Here is a 21,512-nt window from a genome sequence, read left to right as displayed (position 1 = left end):
GCCTGTTCCGACAAAAAAATAAAAAAAATAAAAAATGATCAAAACTGTTAAAACGGTTCGAACAATTAACCGCCCGATTCAGCGGTTTGCTGACCAAAATCAATGATTTTGAAGAAAGATCCGATTTAAAAATTAACAGACCGAATCCCGGTCCGATTGTCCAGTCTGGTCCTATTTTGAAAACCATGATTTTGAGCTCCTTGCCCTATTCTTCCCAGAATGTACATCACACGCTCAATGGTTCAAAACTCTCGATGCACAACTTTTAAGTATTTAAGTATCATACTTTAATTGCGTTTTAATTCGCTAATAGTAGCTTTGCATTAATAACAGAGAATCCTTGACTGAACTCTATTAAATGTAGACTATCTATTTCCTCGTCAACGAGTTCAAATCAGCCCTTAGTTTCCCACAATCGCGTCACAGCACATTCCGCCGTGTATTGAGAACATACTTATCATCGAAACATCAATACACGGCGGAGTTCTATAGGACGTTGTGGAAAACTATCTTGCCAGTTGCCATGATTGATGACATGGGAGCATGCATATGTCATTTCATCATACATTGGGAAAATCTCGCCATGAATGATGACATGGGGAATGAGAGATCAAACTTCGAAGATGCTGATATTTTGAACTTTAAAGACCATTGATCTAATTGAAATTTTAAAGGAAACTAAGAAAACAAAAGTTTATTTTGATGTTATTTGTTGGTAAGAGAATGACTTTTCTTTTTTTCCTTTTCATCTTAAATATATTTTTATCTTTTTCTTTCTTTTTCTCCTCTCTATAAAGAATTGTTGATATGGTAACAATAGGAATGTCAGGATGGCCAAACAAAATAACAGTCTACTGTGTTATAGGTCCCCCATGACTGATATGATCTAAGATGTCAGTCTCATGAATGCCTTTATGTGTCTATATCAGCCTTTGGAAATGAAAACGTATTTTTAACTGATCAAAAAAAAAAAAAAAAGAAAACATATTTTTGTTTTCTGAAGCATCTTTTTTTATTGGTTTGAAAAAAAATATTCTGACTTCGTTTTGGAAAAACGCACGCCCAAGGACACGTTTTTGTTTTTGTTCTGTTGTGCCAATTTCCTGAAGGAAGAAAAATAAGAGCATTGTTGGGAACATTTCCTCTTTTGCTCCTACATTAGACTAATGAATTCAATGATTAAAGTTGAGGATCATGAACATTGGAATGCGATGTTTGATGGGACATGGAGCATCAAGGAAGAAAAAAAGAAATATTTCTAGACATTGTCCTCTTCATTCCATGGTACACAACTTTTTCAACATTTGCACTGGGCCACTGGTGGAGAATTCTTGTAATTGGTCCCGAATTAATTGGTGTTAGAAAAACAACGCACTCAAACTTATGTAGATCCCTTTCCTTCCTGTTGAAGCATGTATTCTTTCTTCATTTCTTCCAGTACAGAGTCATTGGTGCTGCCAAGAAAAATGAGGAAAGCATGGTTATCTATAGTCTTGTATAATTTTCTGAAGTACTTTCATATATTCAACTAAAGAAAGCTTTAACTGGTTCACTAGCTATCCATGATGTAAGATTACATATCTTGTTGGTTTTCTCTAATACTACCCTTTTCCATTACGTCATTTTGTTGGAAGAAAGCATAAAAAATTATAATGTACTTCTCTCTAAACAAAAAATTTGATGTAATCTTGAAATTTGTTGAAGATTAATCAGTTTTATGTTATTTTTCTGAGTAGATGTTTTATGTTAGTTGTTGGATAGGAGGTGGGGACCACAGTAGTTATGTGAGTCCAAATTTTATTATGTTTTTGAGTCTTATATATGCTGTTTTCATATTATGCCTCCCTATAAGGGCATAGTTGTCTTTGTACTGCTCTATTATTTTTAGTATAAATAATAAGTCAAGGGGGCGGCCAAATCATTGCTCTCTTTTCTTTTCAAAGATCTCTCATTCTCTATTCTCTCTCTTCAAGAAACCCTTTTCTGTTCATATATTTGATTTCATTAGATTTCTACTTGGTATCAGAGCATTGGCTAGGGTTCTTGAAGCATTCTCATGCAGCCCTAAATCAGGTGACTGCATGAAGCAACAAAGGGTTGATCGATTTGCTATATATTGCCCAGTTCTTGGATTTTTTGGTGGGATCTAGTCATCATGAAGGTGATCTACTGTTCAACATCAAAATCAAGAAGAACTGGAGTACGAGGAAGAGTCCCAAAAAAGTTGGACTCTTTGTTTTTGATCTGATCTTGGGCACCCAGGTATTGTTAGTTTTCTTTTGTTATTCTGAAGAGGGTGGTTAAGCTTCTAGAATTTTCTAAGCCTCCTAGAGTGATCAATTCACTCTTCTCTCTGTTGGGAGGCGTGGGATGGAGAGAGATTTCTCTCCGGATAGGGTTTTCTTCTTCCAGAAGGGTTGCTTTCTATGTGTGTGATATTAAATTGCTTTTGGAAGATCTCCAATTTATTTTTTCTTACTGTTGAACTGTTTGAAGTAAGATGGAGAGTTGGAGTACCGAGGTGAAATCCACTAGTACCGTGGGACTGGGTGTTGGAGGTAATAGTGATATTTTTTGGTCTGGAATCATTATTATAGTAAAACTTGATGGTACAAATTATTTCGAATGGGCACAATCAGCCAAGATGACTATTGGTGCCCATGAAAACTTAGGATACATCATTGGGGAGGAGAAGAAACCTGATACAAATTCTTCCCGATGGGTGCAGGAGAATTACATGGTAATTGTTGAGTGGCCCGGTTTTGTTTTGGTTTGTTTTTATTTAGTTAGGAAGTTGTTGGGCCTAGGCCCATTAGTTTATATTTTTTTAAAGTTGTGACTGTTCAATTTTAGTAGCCGCCCTACTAAGGGCATCCTTGTAATATCTCATCTTTAAGTTAAATATAAATATAATGAGGTAGGCGGCTGGGGTTAACTTTTCTCACAATCCTAGTTGACCTCCTACTCTTTTCTTCTTCGCATTCCTTCTCTACTGCTGAAATCTTCACCTTCCCCCTCTTTCTTTCGCAAGAAGCCTGACTGAATCAGCAAATAGTGATTTCTACTCAGTATCGGAGCAGGCTGAAGGTTCTTGAAGTTGTTCTCCCATGCAGCCCTAGATCGGCCGATTGTATGGTGATTTAAGAGGCTGATCGAAGCTCTCAGGTAAGCCCAATTTTTGAATTTTCTTGATGGATCTGTGTGCCCTGTAGCTGGTCTAGGGTTTCTCATCAGAATTAGGAAAAACTAGAGAAAGGGTAAGAGTCCTGTTTTTGTTGGACTCTTCATTTTTGACCTAGGAAGTGGCGCCCTAATTTTTTTAGGGTTCCTTGGGTTTTTTTTGTAAGGGGTGGTTCAAGTCCTGCCTGGTTTGGAGGCTTCTAGAGAGGGCGGCTGCCTCTTTTCTCTCTTCTCCCATCCCATAGAAAATGAATCTTTTGTGGGAAGAAAGTCCAGGACACCAAGAAAGTGTTGTTGGTTCCAAAAGGTGTTTTATTTGAACTTGCTGCAATTTTTAGTTATTTTCTTTATCTTTTTTGAGAAGCATGAAGGGCCACAGAGTTGAAAATAAGCCTGGGAGTGAAATGGGACCAGTGGGAGGAGGTGCTGGAGACCCCTTCGGGGCTGGGACCATTACTACAATTAGGTTGGATGGTTCAAATTACTTGGAATGGCTACAATCTGCAAAGATGGCCATTGGTGCTCGTGGGAAATTCGGGTATATCACTGGTGAAGAGGTGAAATCTGAAATTAGCAACTCCTAGTGGGTGCAGGAGAATTATATGGTGATGACTTGGTTGTGTAATTCCATGTTGCCACATATAAGTAAAAATTTTTTATGGGCAAATGCAACCAAGGAGATATGGGATGGGGTTGCAGAAACTTATTCACAAAAGGAGAATGTTGCTAGGGCTTATCAACTGAGAAATCAGATTATTGCTACAAGGCAGGAAGATAGATCTGTTGCAGCCTATTTTTCAGTCCTTAAAACCCTGTGGCAGGAGATTGACCATTTAGAGACATTTGCTTGGGAAACCACCAAGGATGCAACTACCTATCAGAAACATCTAGAGAAGTACGGGGTGTTTGAATTCCTTGCTGGCCTTAATCCTGAGTATGATATTGCACGACATCTTCTTTCCAGGGACAGTGTCCCTCTCTCCCAAGCATATGCCTTTGTGTCAGGGGAGGAGTGTAGGAGGGATATGATGATGAAAAACCTCATTTCTGATCAGTTTGCCATGGTAAGTGTTTGAAACCTAAACAAAGTGATGGTGAAATCAAGAAAGAAGACAAAAGAGATCTAACCTGTGACTACTGTAAGAAGCCTAAACATACAAGAGATACTTGCTGGAAGCTTCACCCACATCTTGTGCCGGATAGATTGAAAAATAAGAAGGAAAATGCACACATCGCAGTTATTGGTGACACTCCGACCCCTCCTATTACAATTGCTTTGGAGTCTGTTGCAACTGTTGTAGTAAGGGCCGAACTTGAGAGGTATGGGCTACTTCTGAACCAACGGGATACAGCCAGTTCCAGTTCAACTGCAAGCGGACAACAAGGTACAGGTGGCACTGGTGGAGTTCACTCTACCTCCTTTGCTCACACAGGTAGTTCACACGTCACTGCAAATTATGTTTCCACTTTAGGTAAGGAGTGACCTCCTTGGATTATAGATTATGGAGCCTCAGAGCACATGACCCATAGCTCCACTATTTTTTCTTCTTACCAGCTTTGTTCTGGCAGAGACAGGGTCTCCACAGCTGATGGATCCCATGTTCCTATTGCTGGGAAGGGAACTGTCAAGATTAGTGATTCTATTTGTCTACCCTCTGTCCTTCATGTTCCCAGATTGAGTACTAATTTGTTATCTGTTAGTAGTTTGACTAAGAACCTGAGCTACTTAGTATTTTTTTTTCTCCTGGACGTTGTATTTTGCAGGATTTGGATTCAAAGAGGATGATTGGGAGTGGCCGTGAAGTGAATGGAATCTACCTCCTGGATGTACTTCCTCCTCATCAGAGTCATCATGTTAGCAGGGATAGTGAGTCAGGAATTGTGAGTCAGATTATGCCAAGCATAATCTGTGAGTCAAATTAAGTGGCCCGATTATGTTTTAGTTTTTTTTTTTTTTTTTTTTTTTTATTTAGTTAGGAAGTTGTTGGGCCTAGGCCCATTAGTTTATATTTTTTTGAAGTTGTGACTGTTCAGATTTAGTAGCCGCCCTACTAAGGGCATCCTTGTAATATCTCATCTTTAAGTTAAATATAAATATAATGAGAGGTAGGCAGCTAGGGTTAACTTTTCTCACAATCCTAGTTGACCTCCTACTCTTTTCTTCTTCTCCTTCCTTCTCTACTGCTGAAATCTTCACCTTCCCCCTCTTTCTTTCACAAGAAGCTTGACTGAATTAGCAAATAGTGATTTCTACTGTAATGTCTTGGTTGTGTAATTCTATATTAGCTCATATTGCAAAAAATTTCCTATGGGGTAATACTGCTAAAGAGATTTGGGATGAAGTGATTGAAACCTACTCTCAGAAGCAAAATGAGGTCCTATCAGTTAAAGAATTAGGTGATAAGTATGAAACAAGGAAAAAAACCCCTTACTGTGTATTTCTCCATGGTAAAAACCCTTTGGCAGAAAATAGATCACTTAGAAACTGTGGTAAAGGAAAGTGTAAATGATGCAGCAACCTATCAAAGACTGGTAGAGAGAAATAGGGTTTTGAGTTTTTGGGAGGGCTGAACCCTAAATTTGACATTGCTAGGCAACATATTCTTTCTAGGGAGGGTGTGACACTCTCTCAAGCCTATGCCTTTTTCTTTGGAGAGGAGAGTAAGAGGAATGTCATGCTAAGACACAACCTAGGGTTGACTAGTCGGCTATGGTTAGTACAACCAAATGAGACAGGGGGAGTAGTGACACTAGAAGGGAAGATAAGAAGGACTTGGTGTGTGATTATTGTAAGAAGCCTAAGCATACCAGGGACACTTGTTGGAAGCTTCATCCAAATCTTATGCTTGCCCGGATAAGGAACAAGAAGGGAAATGCAAATGTGGCCACTACAAGAGATTCTTTTTCCCCTCTTTCCCAAACTAATTGGGAATCCATTGCAATAGCAGTAGTGAGAACAGAATTGAAGAGATTTGGACAGCTTATGAGTAAGAAAGATTCACCTAGCTCTGGCCTTCCAGATGGACAGCAGAATGCAGGAGCCAACTACACCACTTCTTTTGCACATACAGGTAGTTCATATGCAACTGCAAATCTTGCATCCACTTCAGGTAAGGATGGATCTCCCTGGATTATAGACTCAGGAGCATCTGAGCACATGATTAATGCCCCTACCTTTTTCAGTTCCTATCATTTGTGCTCTGGTAGAGACAGAGTCTCTACAACAAATGGTTCATATATTCTCATTGCTGGGAAGGGAACAATTACAGTGACCAATGATATAACTTTATCTTCTGTCTTACATGTCCCTAGACTTCATACCAACCTACTTTCTGTTAGTTCATTGACAAAAAATTTGAACTGTTCAGTGACCTTTCTTCTTGGTAATTGTGTTTTGCAGGATCTGAAGTCAAAGAAGATGATTGGTAGTGGTCGTGAGGTGAATGTAGTCTACCTTCTGGATGAGATTTCGAGACATCAGAGCCATCATATTAGCAGCAATAGTAGTAGCGGGTCAGAGCCAGTTAGGAAAGCATTGTACTTTTGCTTTTAATATTGTTCACACTGATGTATGGGGGCCATATCATATCCCTTCCATAGGAAGATAACATTATTTTCTCTTGTTTGTGGATGATTATACACGGTATTCTTAGATATATTTGATGAGATCGCGAGATGATGTTTTTAACTTGGTACGACAGTTCCACCAGATGGTTCTCACACAATTTGGAGTGAGAACTAAGGCCTTTAAATTAGATAATGCCAGAGAGTACTTTGATAAGGACTTGACCACATATTTCTTAGAACATGGTGTAATTCATCAGAGTAGTTGTGCATATACACCGCAACATAATGGAGTAGTTGAGAGGAAAAACAGACACATTGTGGAGGTGGCAAGAAGTCTTATGGTGTGTGCTTCAGTTTCTGTGCATTTCTAGGGAGATACAGTTCTTATAGCCGTGCATTTGATTAATCGTGTTCCTTCACGGACCTTAGGGTTTAAGCCATTTAATCTTCTTTTTCCAGATGGGGAGATATTTCACATACCTCCGAGGGTTTTTGGTTGTATTTCCTTTGCTCACATTCTTGGCCCCCATTGCAAAAAATTAGATCCTAAGGCCAAGAAATGTGTTTTCTTTGGGTATGCTCAGAACCAAAAGGGGTATTACTGTTATGACCCAATGTCGATGAGCAGATTTGTCACTATGGATGTTACCTTTTTTGAATCCACCTTCTTCTCGAGTGGTTCTTCTCAAGGGGAGAGTCTTGGGGAGAACTTACAATCTGTTCTTCTTCTTGTTTCTTTTGTGCCTCCATCAGATCCATAAGCACTTCCATCAGCTTCTTTGCCAGCACCTCCGTCAGTTTCATTACTTGAGCCACTACGAGCAGCCTCACAGAAATATCAGCGTTGGCAGACGATGGTTGACACCACACATCCTCAACCCACACCACTCTCTATCAGTCCCTCTGAAACTCCAGATTCAACAGATACAGTTCCAGGTATTCCTCTTGAGCTTGAGCTTGTTATGCTTTCTAATGATAATGTTCCTGTACCTAACATCATTGTTGCAACTGATCCCATTGATCTTGATCTTCCCATTGCACTTTGCAAAGGGAAGAGAAAGTATACAACCCATTGCATTTCACACCATATTTCCTATAGTGCCTTATCACCCTCCTACTAGGCTTTCCTTTCTTCCTTGGATTCTGTGTCTATACCCAAGAATGTTACTAAGATTCTCTCCAAACTTGAGTGGAAAACAGCCATGCAAGAAGAGATGGAAGCCTTGGTTAAAAACCAAACTTGGGAAATAGTTAATCTTCCCTCAGACAAGGAGACAGTCGGATGTAGATGGGTATTCATAGTGAAGTATAAGGCCGATGGCAAGATAGAGAGGTACAAGGCAAGGTTGGTAGCAAAAGGGTATACTCAGACCTATGATGTTGATTATCTGGAAACCTTTGCATCAGTAGCTAAGATGAGTTCAGTTCGTATCCTTTTATCTCTAGCAACCACCTATTCATGGCCCTTGTTCCAGCTTGATGTCAAAAATGCCTTCCTCAATGGTGATTTATAGGAGGTATATATGGACATTCCAACAGGCTTTTATGAAAATGTTGGTAAAGGAAAGGTGAACAGACTCAGAAAATCTCTGTATGGACTGAAACAGTCACCTAGGGATTGGTTTGACAGGTTCAGAGGGGCACTTATCCGTTTCTGATACACTCAAACCCATTCTGATCACACCCTCTCTGTAAAGAGGAGAGATTCTCTGGTGTCAATTCTGATTGTGTATGTGGATGATATAGTGGTTACATGAAATGATCTGGAGGAAATTGATGATCTCAAAAAATCATTGCAGCAAGAATTTGAGATCAGAGATCTTGGCGAGCTCAGATACTTCTTGGAGATTGAAGTTGCAAAATCCAAGCATGGGATCTTCATCTCACAGAGAAAGTATGTACTTGACCTACTGTGGGAGACTGAAAAGCTGGGGACCAAACCAGCAGACACTCCTATTGATCCAAATCACAGAATTAATGCTATGGATGGTGAATTGGTAAAAGATGTGGGGAGATATCAAAGAATGGTGGGCTGATTGCTATATTTGTGTATGACACGACCAGATATTTCTTATGTTATCAGTGTTGTGAGTTGGTACACGCATGCACCTCGGGTTCTGTGAAGCTATTGTGAGAAAACTTGCATATTTGAAAAAGCACCCTGGCAGAGGCATTCTTTTCTCAGATCATGAAAAATTGAAGCTAGAATCCTATACAGATGTAGACTAGGCAAGACGCTTAGATGACAGGAGGTCTACATCAGGAGTGTGTGCCTTTGTAGGTGGAAACTTGATCTCTTAGAAGAGTAAGAAGCAAGCGGTTGTGGCAAGGTCAAGTGTAGAGGCTGAGTATAGATCCGTGGCTCATGGTGTCTTAGAACTTCTTTGGGTTAGATATCTTTTGAGTGAGATTGGGGTGAAAGCAGAGGAACCTATGATGCTGTACTGTGACAATCAGGCTGCAATCAATATTGCCCACAATCCAATTCAACATGATAGGACAAAACACATTGAAGTTGATAGACACTTCATAAGAGAAAGGGTAATAGTTGGAGAAGTCTGTTTGCCTTATGTCTCTTTAGAGTTGTAGTTGGCTGATGTTCAAACTAAAGGGGTGGCAAAGCACAAGCTAGAACATGATCTACGCAAGTTGGGAATGTGTGACATTTACTCCCAACTTGAGGGGGAGTATTGAAAATTAATCAGTTTTATGTTGTTTTTCTGAGTAGATGTTTTATGTTAGTTGTTAGATAGGAGGTGGGGACCACAGTAGTTATGTGAGTCCAAATTTTATTATGTTTTTGAGTCTTATATATACTGTTTTCATGTTATGCCACCTTATAAGGGCATAGTTGTCTTTGTACTGTTCTATTATTTTTAGTATAAATAATAAGTGAAGGGAGTGGCTAGATCATTGCTCTTTCTTCTTTAAAAAGATATCTCCTCTTTTTCTCCTTCTCTCTTTTTTCTCTCTTCAAGAAAACTTTTCTGTTCATATATTTGATTTCAACAGATTTCTACTGAATTAATTGGACCATGTGCAGTATCTCAAATCATCATCTAAATGCCCCAATTAGCAGAAGAAACAACTGCATAAATTACAGGTTCATCTCAGAAAGGTTAGTCAAACTCTATCTTGGACCAAATAGGGAAACATGGGGGAAAAGAAAAGAAAAGTCAGCACTACCTTAGAAAAATAAGATCATATCATGCATGCTAGACAATGGAAGGATCCTGCAAGTCTATTAGGAATGGATAATCTGAGGGGATGGGCTGCATGTATGGAATATCATCTTTGAATAACCTCTCTTCACTGTATTGAATAATGCCAGATGGAAGATAGGAAGGACAAGGGATTGGATAATTTTGACTTGGGGGTTAAAACATTTGTACATTAAAAAATAAGCATGTTTTTTTGATTGGTGAAGTAAACAAGTATGTTGAGATAGAACATCACAAAGATATGCAACTCAAGCCCTTCATTGATACCAAATCATAAAGCCTAAACAACAAGAACAAAGAAAACCCCTCATGAATAACAGACCACTAAGTGCTGAGCCAGTACTCCAAGGAAGACCTTAACATGGAGGGACAGATTCTAGTTACTAGGATTTTTTTTGATCAATAACAGTAAATTTTATTAAAGGATTGAGAAAATTACAGAGTCAGGGAGTAAACACTCTTAACTCCTGAATACAGCCAAGATACACCCAAAATATAAAGGTAATTACAACAAAACCCAAAAAATAGAGTTTCTGTTCATCCCTTGCCTAGCTAGACCATCTGCCAATGAATTTGCACTTCTCTTTCCCATGTACATTGAACTTCAAGGTCCTTAGTCAGCCACTTAAATTTCCTCCTTTCATTGCTGTAATTCCAAAGCCTAGAGTTGTCATCTTTTAGCCAGTTCACCACAATTTCAGAATCTCCTTCTATGACCAGTTTACATTCATGTCTTTGGCCCTTTGTACCCCTTCAAGAGCTGCTAGTACCTCAGCCCTCAAGGAATCTCCCACCCCAATTGGACCAGAATACATGGCTAACAAATTCCCTTTTTCATCTCTTATAACTCTCCCTATTCCAGAGGGCCCTGGATTGCTCATACTGCTGCTATCGAAATTCGGTTTAGTAAAGCCGTGAGGTGGAGGGTTCCAAGAAGAACTTGAGACATCTGGCTAATCCTAGTAACTAGGTCTCAATTTCTAGTTACTAGAATTAGCCAGAGGAAATAATCCTGCCTAAATATATGATACCTTGGGGAGCTTAGGTGGAGGGTTTCATGACTAGCCTATGGAGAAAACTGGAATAACAAGAGTTGAAAGATGGCTATGGCTGCCATAGGTTTTGCTAATTGTGTAGGTAATAATAAAAAAGACTGAAGGAACAGAGCTAAATGCCCAAGATACTAGAAACAAAGGATCACCAAGATGTGGACAACACAATCCACAAATTAGAACCAACCAAAAAACAAAAGCCTCAGGAGTTGGGACAATTCATTGAAGAGCTATTGGATACTTGCATATAGGTAACAAGATACAAAGAGGGATACAAGATTCTGTACAACATCATTAAAACAGAATGAACAACAATAGATCATAAAAACATCTATCCAGAAAAAATAACATGGGACAGACAAAGGCCCATGTTTCAGTCAATCATGAGTTCATGAAGTAGAAACTAAAGTGCAGATATATTTCTAGTGGTAACCTCTCTGACATTTAGGTTCATAAACAGTTAAATACAAAAATCAAGCATTGTTACCATGTAATGAAAAGTACAATTCCCATGCTTTAAGTTATTTATAGAAACAAGCGTGAATTTGATTCTGTCCACTGTCAGTCCATGAAGAGTCTTTTTTGTTTTTAATTTTCCTATTCATTGACAACAAGCAGCAGACAAAAAATTTCATTCCAAAAGAGTGAGAATAAAAAACTTAATGGTGCAGTTCGTGACTGTTAACCACCACTGCACCACATTTTTTTGATCAATACACCACTGGACCACATTGCTTACAAATTCATCTCACCAAAACTTTTTTGGACCCCTAGAAAGGCTCATCAAAACCATATTTTGATCTTAAAACTATTGTGTCCATGGAGACTAAATGCAAAAGAAGTTTTACTTGTCTAAAATCTAAAATGGAACGAGTGACATCTGTTGTTCACTAATGGGTTATGTATGGGATCACATTTGAAATCCTATTGGATGTAAAAAAAAAAAAAAAAAAAAACACTTGCTCATATAGTTGATCATCCTAATAGACTGTCCTAGTCAAGTGAAGAATAAGCTGTACTTATTATTGCTGTTATCATCATCATCATCATCATCATCATCATCATCATCATCACCATCACCATCACCATCACTATTACAACTAGAATGGTACTTTCTTTGAGATTTAATAAACAAATTGTACACAAGATAGTACCATTGGATAATTTTAGTATTAAGTTTTATAATTACTGAATCACAATTTAAACAGTAGAAGGATCTACAGAAAAAGGAACTTCCTATTGAGGATATGGTAGAAGAGCTAATTTAGCAAAACAACTCGAAAATGTCAATAGAATTGAGCAAATCAATTCTCAAAAAAAAAAAAAAAGAGCAAATCAATGGGTCCCACAAAAGAGGAGCCCACATGGTAATGTCCTCAAATAAGAATCAGAATTTTATCGCAAAAACATTTCACCAAGGATAAAAAAATACTTTTTTCTTACATACCACTACTTGTAAATTTACTCAAGTACAAAGCCCCATTGCTCATGGTAAAAGGAAAGCTAGGGCTTTCTGCTAACCCATCAGATTCACTATACAAAATGTGCAAAAACATTCCAAATTTGATGAACTTTGAGGTGTTAATTTGGTACCTAGCTTTGAAGAAGCACTTTCAAATTTTAACAAAAGCTCAACCAAGGCCTGCTGAAGTTGCATCCCTTGGATAAACTAACAACTTGCATCCCTTATATAGATAAACTAGGGCTATCTTCAAGGAGTTTTTCTAGAGTTGGCTAACCTAGGAACCCTGAGGAATATGAGGTTCACTCTAGATGCCAAAAATTATCTCTGATCTGGTAGGATAGGTTCCATGGTTCTCCTGCTCTGCCTCTGTTACTCGCCCAACCTATAAGAATCTGTGGATTCACCCCTCAAAAGTATATTGACATCTCCTGAAAACTGATATCCCAAGACCCTGTATAAATGAGAGAAGTTCTACTTTTTCTGATTCTCTTGAATAAACTGATCTGATTATGCTAAATCCAGATTCACAGATTCTACTCACTAAGTTCAAAATGCAATTACCTCATATTAAAAAAGATTTAATATTTTTTTTTTCAAAATCCATACGAACATATGACAACATATATAATGAGTAAACAGAAAAGGAAGTTCAAAACTATCATATCCAAGCAACATGCAGTAATGTAACAACTGAACTTACTATTGATGAAGGCATTCATTTAATTCTTTTGCTTGTTTACGACACTGCCAAATGATTGATATTGTTCTTCCTGAAGCACATTCAGCATACTTTGAAGTGTAATAATCACATTCTTTGAGTGCCTTCTGCTTCATTTTGCTGCGTAAAGCTGGAAATATTAATATATGAAAGCTCATGTTATTGTATGCCCAAAGGATACCCAAAATATAAAAGAAACAAAAAAAGAACAAGAGTCATTGACAAAATGAATACATCAAATAATATTTAAAACTTAAATAAAAAAAATATCACAGGTAACACAATATCTGAAAGACCTAAAGTTACAAAGTATAATTGGAAATCTGAAATCCATTGGAGAGCCAGTTGGCATCATATCATTTGTTTGGTTATCCACAATAACTGCTCTGCTTAGTCAGTCTCTGTTCCTTTTAAAATGTCTTTGGCTGAGAACCACAACCATCCCTTTGTTTGACTCTCTTTTTCCTTCTCTTATTTTTGTCTGAACAGTGTTCTTCCATTCTTGCAAAAAAGCTAAAAGATGATTAATGATAAAATAGAAAATCACAAATTTCCATAAAGAGGAAGAACTATAAGGTAAAAATCAAGTATCCTTCTTTTACCTTCACTTGGTTTTAGTTGAAAGTCTACATGGTAGTAAAAAAATATGACGCAAAAGTTGTATATGGACTTGGTTGAATTATTATAGCTTGCCACATTTAGATACTTGTACTTAATGATTATAGGATATATAAATGGCAATGCCTCATAACTTCTATCCAACATGATGAATTTGTCAGTAACAATTTTCTTGTTTGTTGCACATAAATGTCTCATTATGGTTTCTTGCATCCCAAATCATTAGCTGTATTTATTTAACATTTCCTGAAGCTTTCTTGACAACTTACCTGCTTTCTTTCCAATTTTACCAACTTTCCTATCTTCTAAGTACAAAGTCATATTAATATATTTATGAAATTGAAGTATCCCCGTCTTCATTGGTGATATTTCTAACAATGAGACAGCAGTTTCATCCTTTCACATAATGTTATATTATGAAGTACAATTGAAGTATCCCCATCTTCATCGGTGATATTTATGAAGTACAATTGAAGCATCCCCATCTTCATTGGTGATATTTATGAAGTACAATTGAAGTATCCCCATCTATAGTCTCAATTAGATTGGCTGGCAAACTGGGTTAAAATGAGACAGCAGTTTCATCCTTTCGCAGCTGATGATATCCTTAGATGTTGGCATTACGTGGCCCCTCTTTCTTCCAGACTTTCTCTCATCCTCAAATATGGAGTTCTCCACCTCCCCATATAACCAAACTAAGTTTTGATGGTTACTGCATGGGAAACCCAGGTAACTCAGGTATTGATGGTGCCTTTAGATGTCATTCAGGAACTATCATGCTAATATTCTTAAACCCGATTAGCTATGGGAACTAAGATCTGAGCTGTTGCCTCTACTTAAAGGTTTAAGACTGGGGCACTCATAGGGGTTCACAAATTTGGAGGTGGAAGGGGACTATAAAATGATTATAGGCTGGATGCAGAACTACTATGCAGTGCCAGGTCCTTGGCAGCAGACATGATACTACAGAGACTATGTTCCTGGCAAGAAGAATGAACTATACATTCAGGTGGATAGGAAGATCAGCAAATTCATTGGCTATTTCCTTGTCTAGGGAGGGACTGGATAGATTTGAAATGTATTGGAGGTCTATCCAAGAGGGACTCAACACATAATAGTAAGATAGAAAGGTGATCTTCTCTCTTTCTCTCTTTCTCTCTTTCTCTCTCTCTCTCTCTCTCTCTATTGATAGTTAAATAGAAAGGCAAGTGTTTACATGAGGCAGGTAGAATTGGACTAGTCTGGTTTCATTATAGTATTAGGGCAAAAACTCAATCTTGGTCTCATCTATTCAGGGTCTTGGGAGACTGCACTGGATACAGACCTAACCTTAATTTTTAGCACAAAGTGGCCACTCTAAAGACTCAAACCTGCACTCTCAAGCTCAACAACCTGAGATTTTACCATTGTGCCAAGCAATGGACCCTTGAGCATGGAATAATATTGCACCATACATTTATTTCTTCATCTAGTTAAAAACGATTCTTGATCTCTTATTGATACAAAATATCATAATTCTGAACGCTAAATAGTTATCTAGGCTGCATTTGGATTTCGTTCAGTTTATGTACTTCATGAATCATGAAGAATGTGATATCAGTAATACTTCTGCACTCTGCAGGAGGTTGCTTTTGTTCACTGTGTTTTTGAAGTTTAAATTGTAGTAATTTCATTGTTGCAGCTATTGCAGCCCAACTTCAGCTTTATTGCTTTGAAAATTGCTAAACATAGGTAGCAATTCTTCTTACCAGATATAGTTAGTGCCTTCTTCCTTTTTCCCCCTGTTTACTGCCAGCAACATAAATGCAGCTAGCGACAGCATTGCCAGACACAACCTCATATAAGCTGCTTCCTTGGATAATGGAGATATACCATATTGCATCATTAAAATACACAAGTTAGTGTTCTCAAAACATTCTAAAGTAGGTAATATTTTAAGCCATTGAAAGTGCAAAATAGCCCAAGTCACTGGATGTTTGCCTAAATAATCACTTAAACCCAAGGCACAGCTTTGCATATGCATTTTTTATTTTATTTTTATAAGAACAGTATAAAATATTCGTTCAACACCAACCTGCATACAAAGTAATGCAGCAAAAGAAATGTACAACATTGGGCCTCCCAAGACAGGCCACACCACAAATAACAGTAGAAACAAAAACAAATGATAGCAACTGATTACATATTACAAATTAGCAGCCGGTCCTGGACATCCCCAATCTAAACAATCTTTTCCCACCCCAGCCTTAAGCCAGATAATCAGCCATAATGTCGGCACTCCTAGGCACCCACTTGAATGAGGCGTTCACTGCATACACATTTTAATGTGGGTGGATTCAATCTTGAATGTTTTTGTCCATGCACCATCTCTTGGACAAGTAACCAATAGACAGAGTGACTAAAGAGTTCTGAAACATCAGAAAAATTTCTTCATTTTGAGGTCTACCAATGTTTTCAAAAAAAAAAAAAAAAGCTGTAGTTTCATTTAAAATGTATCAATTTGATTGATAAAATGCTAATAACCGGCTATGTTTCAATGATTTGTCTCTGTAAATACATCCATACTAGATATCACACTGCACCAGATACCGAAAAATATCACATCACGGCATAGCACCATGAAGCTTATACTTCATCAGAACAATGATTCCAGTATCATTTTCATTTTCCATATTGCTTGATGCATACGCCTCGCTGCAAATGAACACATAAACATGTATGTGGCCTCATGATCTCCCTTTTTATTCATTTGAGTTTTTCCTTTTGTGTGCATCTGTCGAATGAAGTGACGAGCATTCACTAGTTTTCTGCTTTTACCATGTTTTATCAATTACATCATTGAAGAATTAGACTTGGCACTAATTTAAATCCCTTACTAGACAACCCCGAAAAAATTTACCAAGGCTTCGAAACCTTTAAAACTACCTACAAAACACAAAGGTTTGAGAGCTTTGAAAAGGGGAAAAAACAAAAGACAGAAAATAAAGGAGCTTGCCTTCTTCTACTTTCTTCTTGACATGGTTTTCTCTGGCTTCTTGCACGTAACCCATTGAGATCTCAAAACCCACTTCACCCTAGCAGCGCTTATGCAAGAGAATCAGCAGAAGACAAACTCAGCTCAACATGCTATTTGCTAATTCGTTATTGACGCAATAACTCACAACCAAACAATACCTTCTGAATCAGTTCAAATCGACGCCATATAATATTACTCTCACAACCAAACAATGCCTTTCGAACTCAAACAGCAATTTAGAAACTATGGTTGTGGGACTCTAGTCAACAACCTGTATCCACCTTTCGTATAGAATCTATGATCATGGATCCCATGGAGCTGTGGACCCACACCTCGATGTGTGATCTAGATGACATATCCGACGGTGAAATAAACCGTCCTACCTGCATAAAATAAAATGTGAAAGAAAAAAATAAAAACCGCCCTACCTGAAAAATGCACATTGATTTAACGTTTAATTACAGAAGGAAAATGCGAGCGAAGCAAGAGAGAAGTATTATACTATTGTTTGTTAGTTTGGTTTCAAGGATCTGACGCCATTGGATAGCCGATCCCGAATTTGAACTCAGCAAGTAAAACACTCTGTAAATTAAGACATCGTGATTGAAGAGCTCGAAGAGAGATTTAGAGTGGAGTTGTTGCAGATCCAGATTCATCCATGGAAGTCCCTCAAGGAGGATCCGATAGAGAGAAAGGAAGCTCCGGTCCTTCTTCCATGGTAGTCGTCTCGAATTTTTGGAGAGGTAGCCCCATTTCGCATTTCCGTTATTAATTAATAATTTTTCTTTATCCATATACGGAAAATTTTCGCTGAGATAGCATGTTCAGTGGAGTTGTGCAATTTGCTTTGTTGCTTCCAACTTTTAGAGCCCCTTGGACGGAATTTACTGAAAATTTTCTTCTTACTATTAGTAATAGAACCTTGAGTTGCCGAGGTTCCATTTTCCTCTGTACAATTATTGGATCACAGTAGTCAGTTCTTGAATTATTATAGTCGGTCATTGTAAACCAAGAAAGTGAACCGCAGTATCTCTCTCAATCTGTATTATATCTTCTCAGTCTTGATAAAAAGAAAAAAAAAAAAAGATAACATAGACACCTATTCAGAATAAATGAAAAATCTCATTTGTCGATTGTAATCATGAATTCATGCTAGTGAAGAATTAGGGAAATTCTTGTCGACTAACGAGATTTAGCTGCTTAGCGTTAGGCTAGCTTTGATACTTCTAAATGACTTTTGCTCTTTATTTTAGTTGGGAAGGCTGTCATCGGAGATGAGATGGTGGCAACTGGCAAGTTTGATATGTAGTCATTTACCGAAATAATTATTGCAAAGTTCTGCAAAACTTCCCTTTTTCTATTGATGGATTTTTAATTTCCCATGCATGAGAACATAAATATATCAAGATCTTTCCCTACAAGCCTAAATTATGTTTGAGGTATTATGGATTGCATTTTTATGCCCTTTTTATGAGAACGTTCAAGTTCAATGCCCTTTCCAATATACTTCTAGTTCGCTATTCAAAGTTGTATTCCTTTTATGCTATTTGATATGCATACTGATATTTTGTTATCCATGTCAGTATAATCAGTTACTTTGATTTTATGACAGCTGAGTGTCTGCAAATTTGAGACCTCAAAAATCTATATGCATATCTCTTTATGTGGTTCAGACATGGAATAAGGAAAAAACTTCTACTCCTTTTGTAAGGAGGAAATGCTCTTTTTCATGGTGGATGAAATATTCATGTAGGACCAAGGTTCAAAATTTCGATACGATATGCCCGATATGGAGCATATCGTATGATCATATTGTATTGGGAGCTTAAAACCGACCCCCTGATGCAATTTTGAAAAAAAAAAAACTTAAAATAAGAAAGTTATAAAGTAGCGATACACCCGATATGCATGAAACACCCGATTTGCCTGTTCGTGTATATCGGGTGTATTGATACTTTAAACCATGCGTAGGACATATTTGAATGAATCTTAAATTTTTCATGATAATATGGGTGATATGGCTTTTTATCCACCATTTGCAGAAGCATTCTCTCCCTTTTAAAAGGAGTGAATGTGGACTCTGAAATGTGTAAATGACATGAATGGATAATTGGAAGGTTCTATACCATTCGCATGGAGGTGCTATACTTTTATTGTCTTTTATTATTGCAATTTAATATATATATATATATATATATATATATATATATATATATATATATATAAGTTTCTTATCGCAGCAGACCAATTGTGATGGATGATACTTTTCAGATGGTGGTAATGGTGATGTTTGTGTTTAGAATGATAGCTATAGCAACTTCATGTAAGGTCGATCTCATGCATACTTTGTTCTTGTACTTTTTAAAAATGAGGTTTTTGAGTGCTTATTACAGCTTATATAGAATTATAGATATGATCATTACTCAATCAATGTTGGTCCTGGATATCCGGGATTTTGGAAGTGTTTCTTGGAGAAAATAGCCACTCTCAGACTCAAATTGTATTCTCACACTAGTCAAAGGTTTTACCATTGCACCAAACAATTGCCCCTATTACAGCTTATTTATACTTTTGTTTTAATTTTAATCTTTTTCCAGTTTTATCATATGCTTGCCAAATTTCTTGTCATTTATGTTATTACACTGAAAGAGGCAATCTAATACATTAAGCATTGTTATATGATAATGATTAGAGTTTTCTTTTCTTCTTGAATAGATTTTGACCTGGAGAAGGAAAGGAGTTTGTTAGATGAGCAGGGACTTAAGATAGCTGAAAATCAGGAAAACAGCCAGAAAAGCAGGCGGAAGCTTGCAGAGAGTACCCGAGGTATGCCCTTTAAAATCTGGATCTTAATATTAGTGCTCAATCTCATTGTTTTTGCTGTCATTGCCTTGGTGTTTTTTTATGTGTGTGTGTGTGTGTGTGTTTTGTGAATTTGAAGGTCGGCCTGTAAAATTTATTACTCCATATTGGCAGATTTCAAGAGAGCTTCTGCAGACAAAAAGTTAGAATTGTTTGATTCTTTACTAAAGGGTTATCAAGAGGAAGTGGACAATGTTACAAAAAGAGCAAAATTTGGAGAAAATGCTTTTCTTAATATCTATCAGAAGCTTTATGAGGCTCCAGATCCTTATCCAGCTCTTGCCTCAATTTCTGTAAGTACAACTGGTTACTTTTTAGGAACTTCCATTGGAGTGTCTTTTAAGGACTTTTAGCTTCCTTGGCCTTATGTGTTGTTTAGTGCCTTAAATCTCTTTATTATAAATAGCAAAAAGTTGGTCAGTTGCAGATAATGTTTAAGAGCATCCAATTGTTATATTTAGATCTGTAATTTCAAATTCATTCTGATGAACTTGGATGATGCATGATCCCTAAAGTGATCCCAACATATGGGGTCGGCTACATGAATCCTGTTTCGTCAATCCGTTCTATTTAAAACCATATCGATTGTTAAATTATTAGCACTTAAATCATTTCTAATAAAATTAAATTTAGAATGTCAAGACACTTAATTTATGATATTTACAATTCTAAGTACTAAGTTTTTTTAATATATTTTGGATCCATTGGTTTTGGCTTCATGTATGTTTTGTGGAATCTTATGTTCTATAAATACTTGCTATCTATTTATTTTACACTTGTCTAATTCTATGAATTTTGGCTGCAATGTTGGAGTAATATATGATCACCGTATCTCACTGTACAATGACACATATCCCTATTTGTAATAACTTGTTTAAGACCTAAAGATTAGTTTTCTGGTCTAAAAGAAGACAAGGAAAAAAAGGGATATGACACATATCCCTTGTTTTTAGATGTAAGATTATTAAACAAGAGAAGAAAGATAAGGAAAAAAGTAATCAGGTCCTTTGCCAGGACCACAAACCTTACACTATGATAATGCTAACAACTGTAACATATTGCAATGTGAAGATAAGTAAAAAACAAATATTGCACAAGCAGATTTTTCTAACTGTTTTATACTGTCATCCTTTTGCTCAAATTGTCAAATGGGTCAGCATGCATAACAGGTAGAAGTAGAATAGGAATTGGGGTGGATACGAGCCGAGTCGAGCCGAATAGCTAGCTATTCGAGCTCGGCTTGCCAAGGTAGTACAAGGCTCGAGCTCGGTTTGAGCTAGAACCTTGAGCTCGAGCTCGACTTGACTTGAGAAAAATGTTTTATAAAAATAAAAAAAATTATATATAAAATATTTTTTTATTTGATATTTAAAAAATTAAGAATTATAATAATATTTTTATTATATATTATTTTCTATAATAATAATAATTTTTTTTTTTACTTTTATTATTATATGTATGTAGCTATTCGAGCTCGTCTCACGAGCCTCACGAGCCGAGCTTTATTAGGCTTGAGCTTGGCTCGATTAGTAAACAAGCTTGTAAATTGGGCTCAAGCTCAGCTCGAAGCTCGGTCGAAACCGAGCTGAGCTGAGCTTTTCATGAGCCGAGCTCAAGTAGCTCGTCAAGAGCTCGACTCGTGGCCACCCCTAAATAGGAATATGTTCTTAATATTATATGCTATTGCAGATGTTGATATATTGTCATCTACAATATCTAGATACGTATATTTGCCTAGCATACATTGTTGGACATGGTACATGCTTGTTATGACATTGGATGCTACATGGACAGTTTTGGAGTATACTTTGTA

General features: G+C 37.1%; 2 protein-coding genes across 3 annotated transcripts in view; one reads left to right on the top strand and one right to left on the bottom strand.

Annotated features, from left to right (window-relative positions):
* Window positions 1–1,126: 1,126 nt before the first annotated feature.
* Window positions 1,127–17,070, bottom strand: LOC148854771 (Cytochrome c oxidase biogenesis protein Cmc1-like protein). Of its 2 annotated transcripts, XM_088986743.1 has the most exons (4): window positions 16,817–16,977; window positions 15,570–15,666; window positions 13,186–13,323; window positions 1,127–1,454 (listed from the first exon to the last, which is right to left on the bottom strand). In XM_088986743.1, the coding sequence occupies exons 1-4, from the start codon at window positions 16,869–16,871 to the stop codon at window positions 1,382–1,384; spliced, it is 363 nt and encodes a 120-aa protein (XP_088842869.1). In that variant the 5' UTR covers window positions 16,872–16,977; the 3' UTR covers window positions 1,127–1,381. The 2 variants fall into 2 exon arrangements, with proteins under 2 accessions (XP_088842869.1, XP_088842870.1); XM_088986744.1 differs by lacking the exon at window positions 15,570–15,666 and having other exon boundaries at window positions 13,186–13,333; window positions 16,817–17,070.
* Window positions 17,071–17,258: 188 nt separating this feature from the next.
* Window positions 17,259–21,512, top strand: part of LOC148854770 (protein CASP) — a 44,828-nt gene continuing 40,574 nt past the window's right edge. Inside the window, exons 1-3 of the mRNA XM_088984708.1 lie at window positions 17,259–17,580; window positions 19,553–19,663; window positions 19,814–19,992. Of these exons, the coding sequence (XP_088840834.1) occupies window positions 17,496–17,580; window positions 19,553–19,663; window positions 19,814–19,992 (375 nt within the window). The 5' untranslated portion in view covers window positions 17,259–17,495. The remainder of the gene's footprint in view (window positions 17,581–19,552; window positions 19,664–19,813; window positions 19,993–21,512) is intronic.

Source organism: Nelumbo lutea, chromosome 4 (genome assembly GCF_056320005.1).
Source record: "Nelumbo lutea isolate HS-2025 chromosome 4, American lotus-T2T, whole genome shotgun sequence".
In the NCBI taxonomy this organism is placed as follows: domain Eukaryota; kingdom Viridiplantae; phylum Streptophyta; class Magnoliopsida; order Proteales; family Nelumbonaceae; genus Nelumbo; species Nelumbo lutea.
This window is presented reverse-complemented; position numbering and strand designations above follow the sequence as displayed.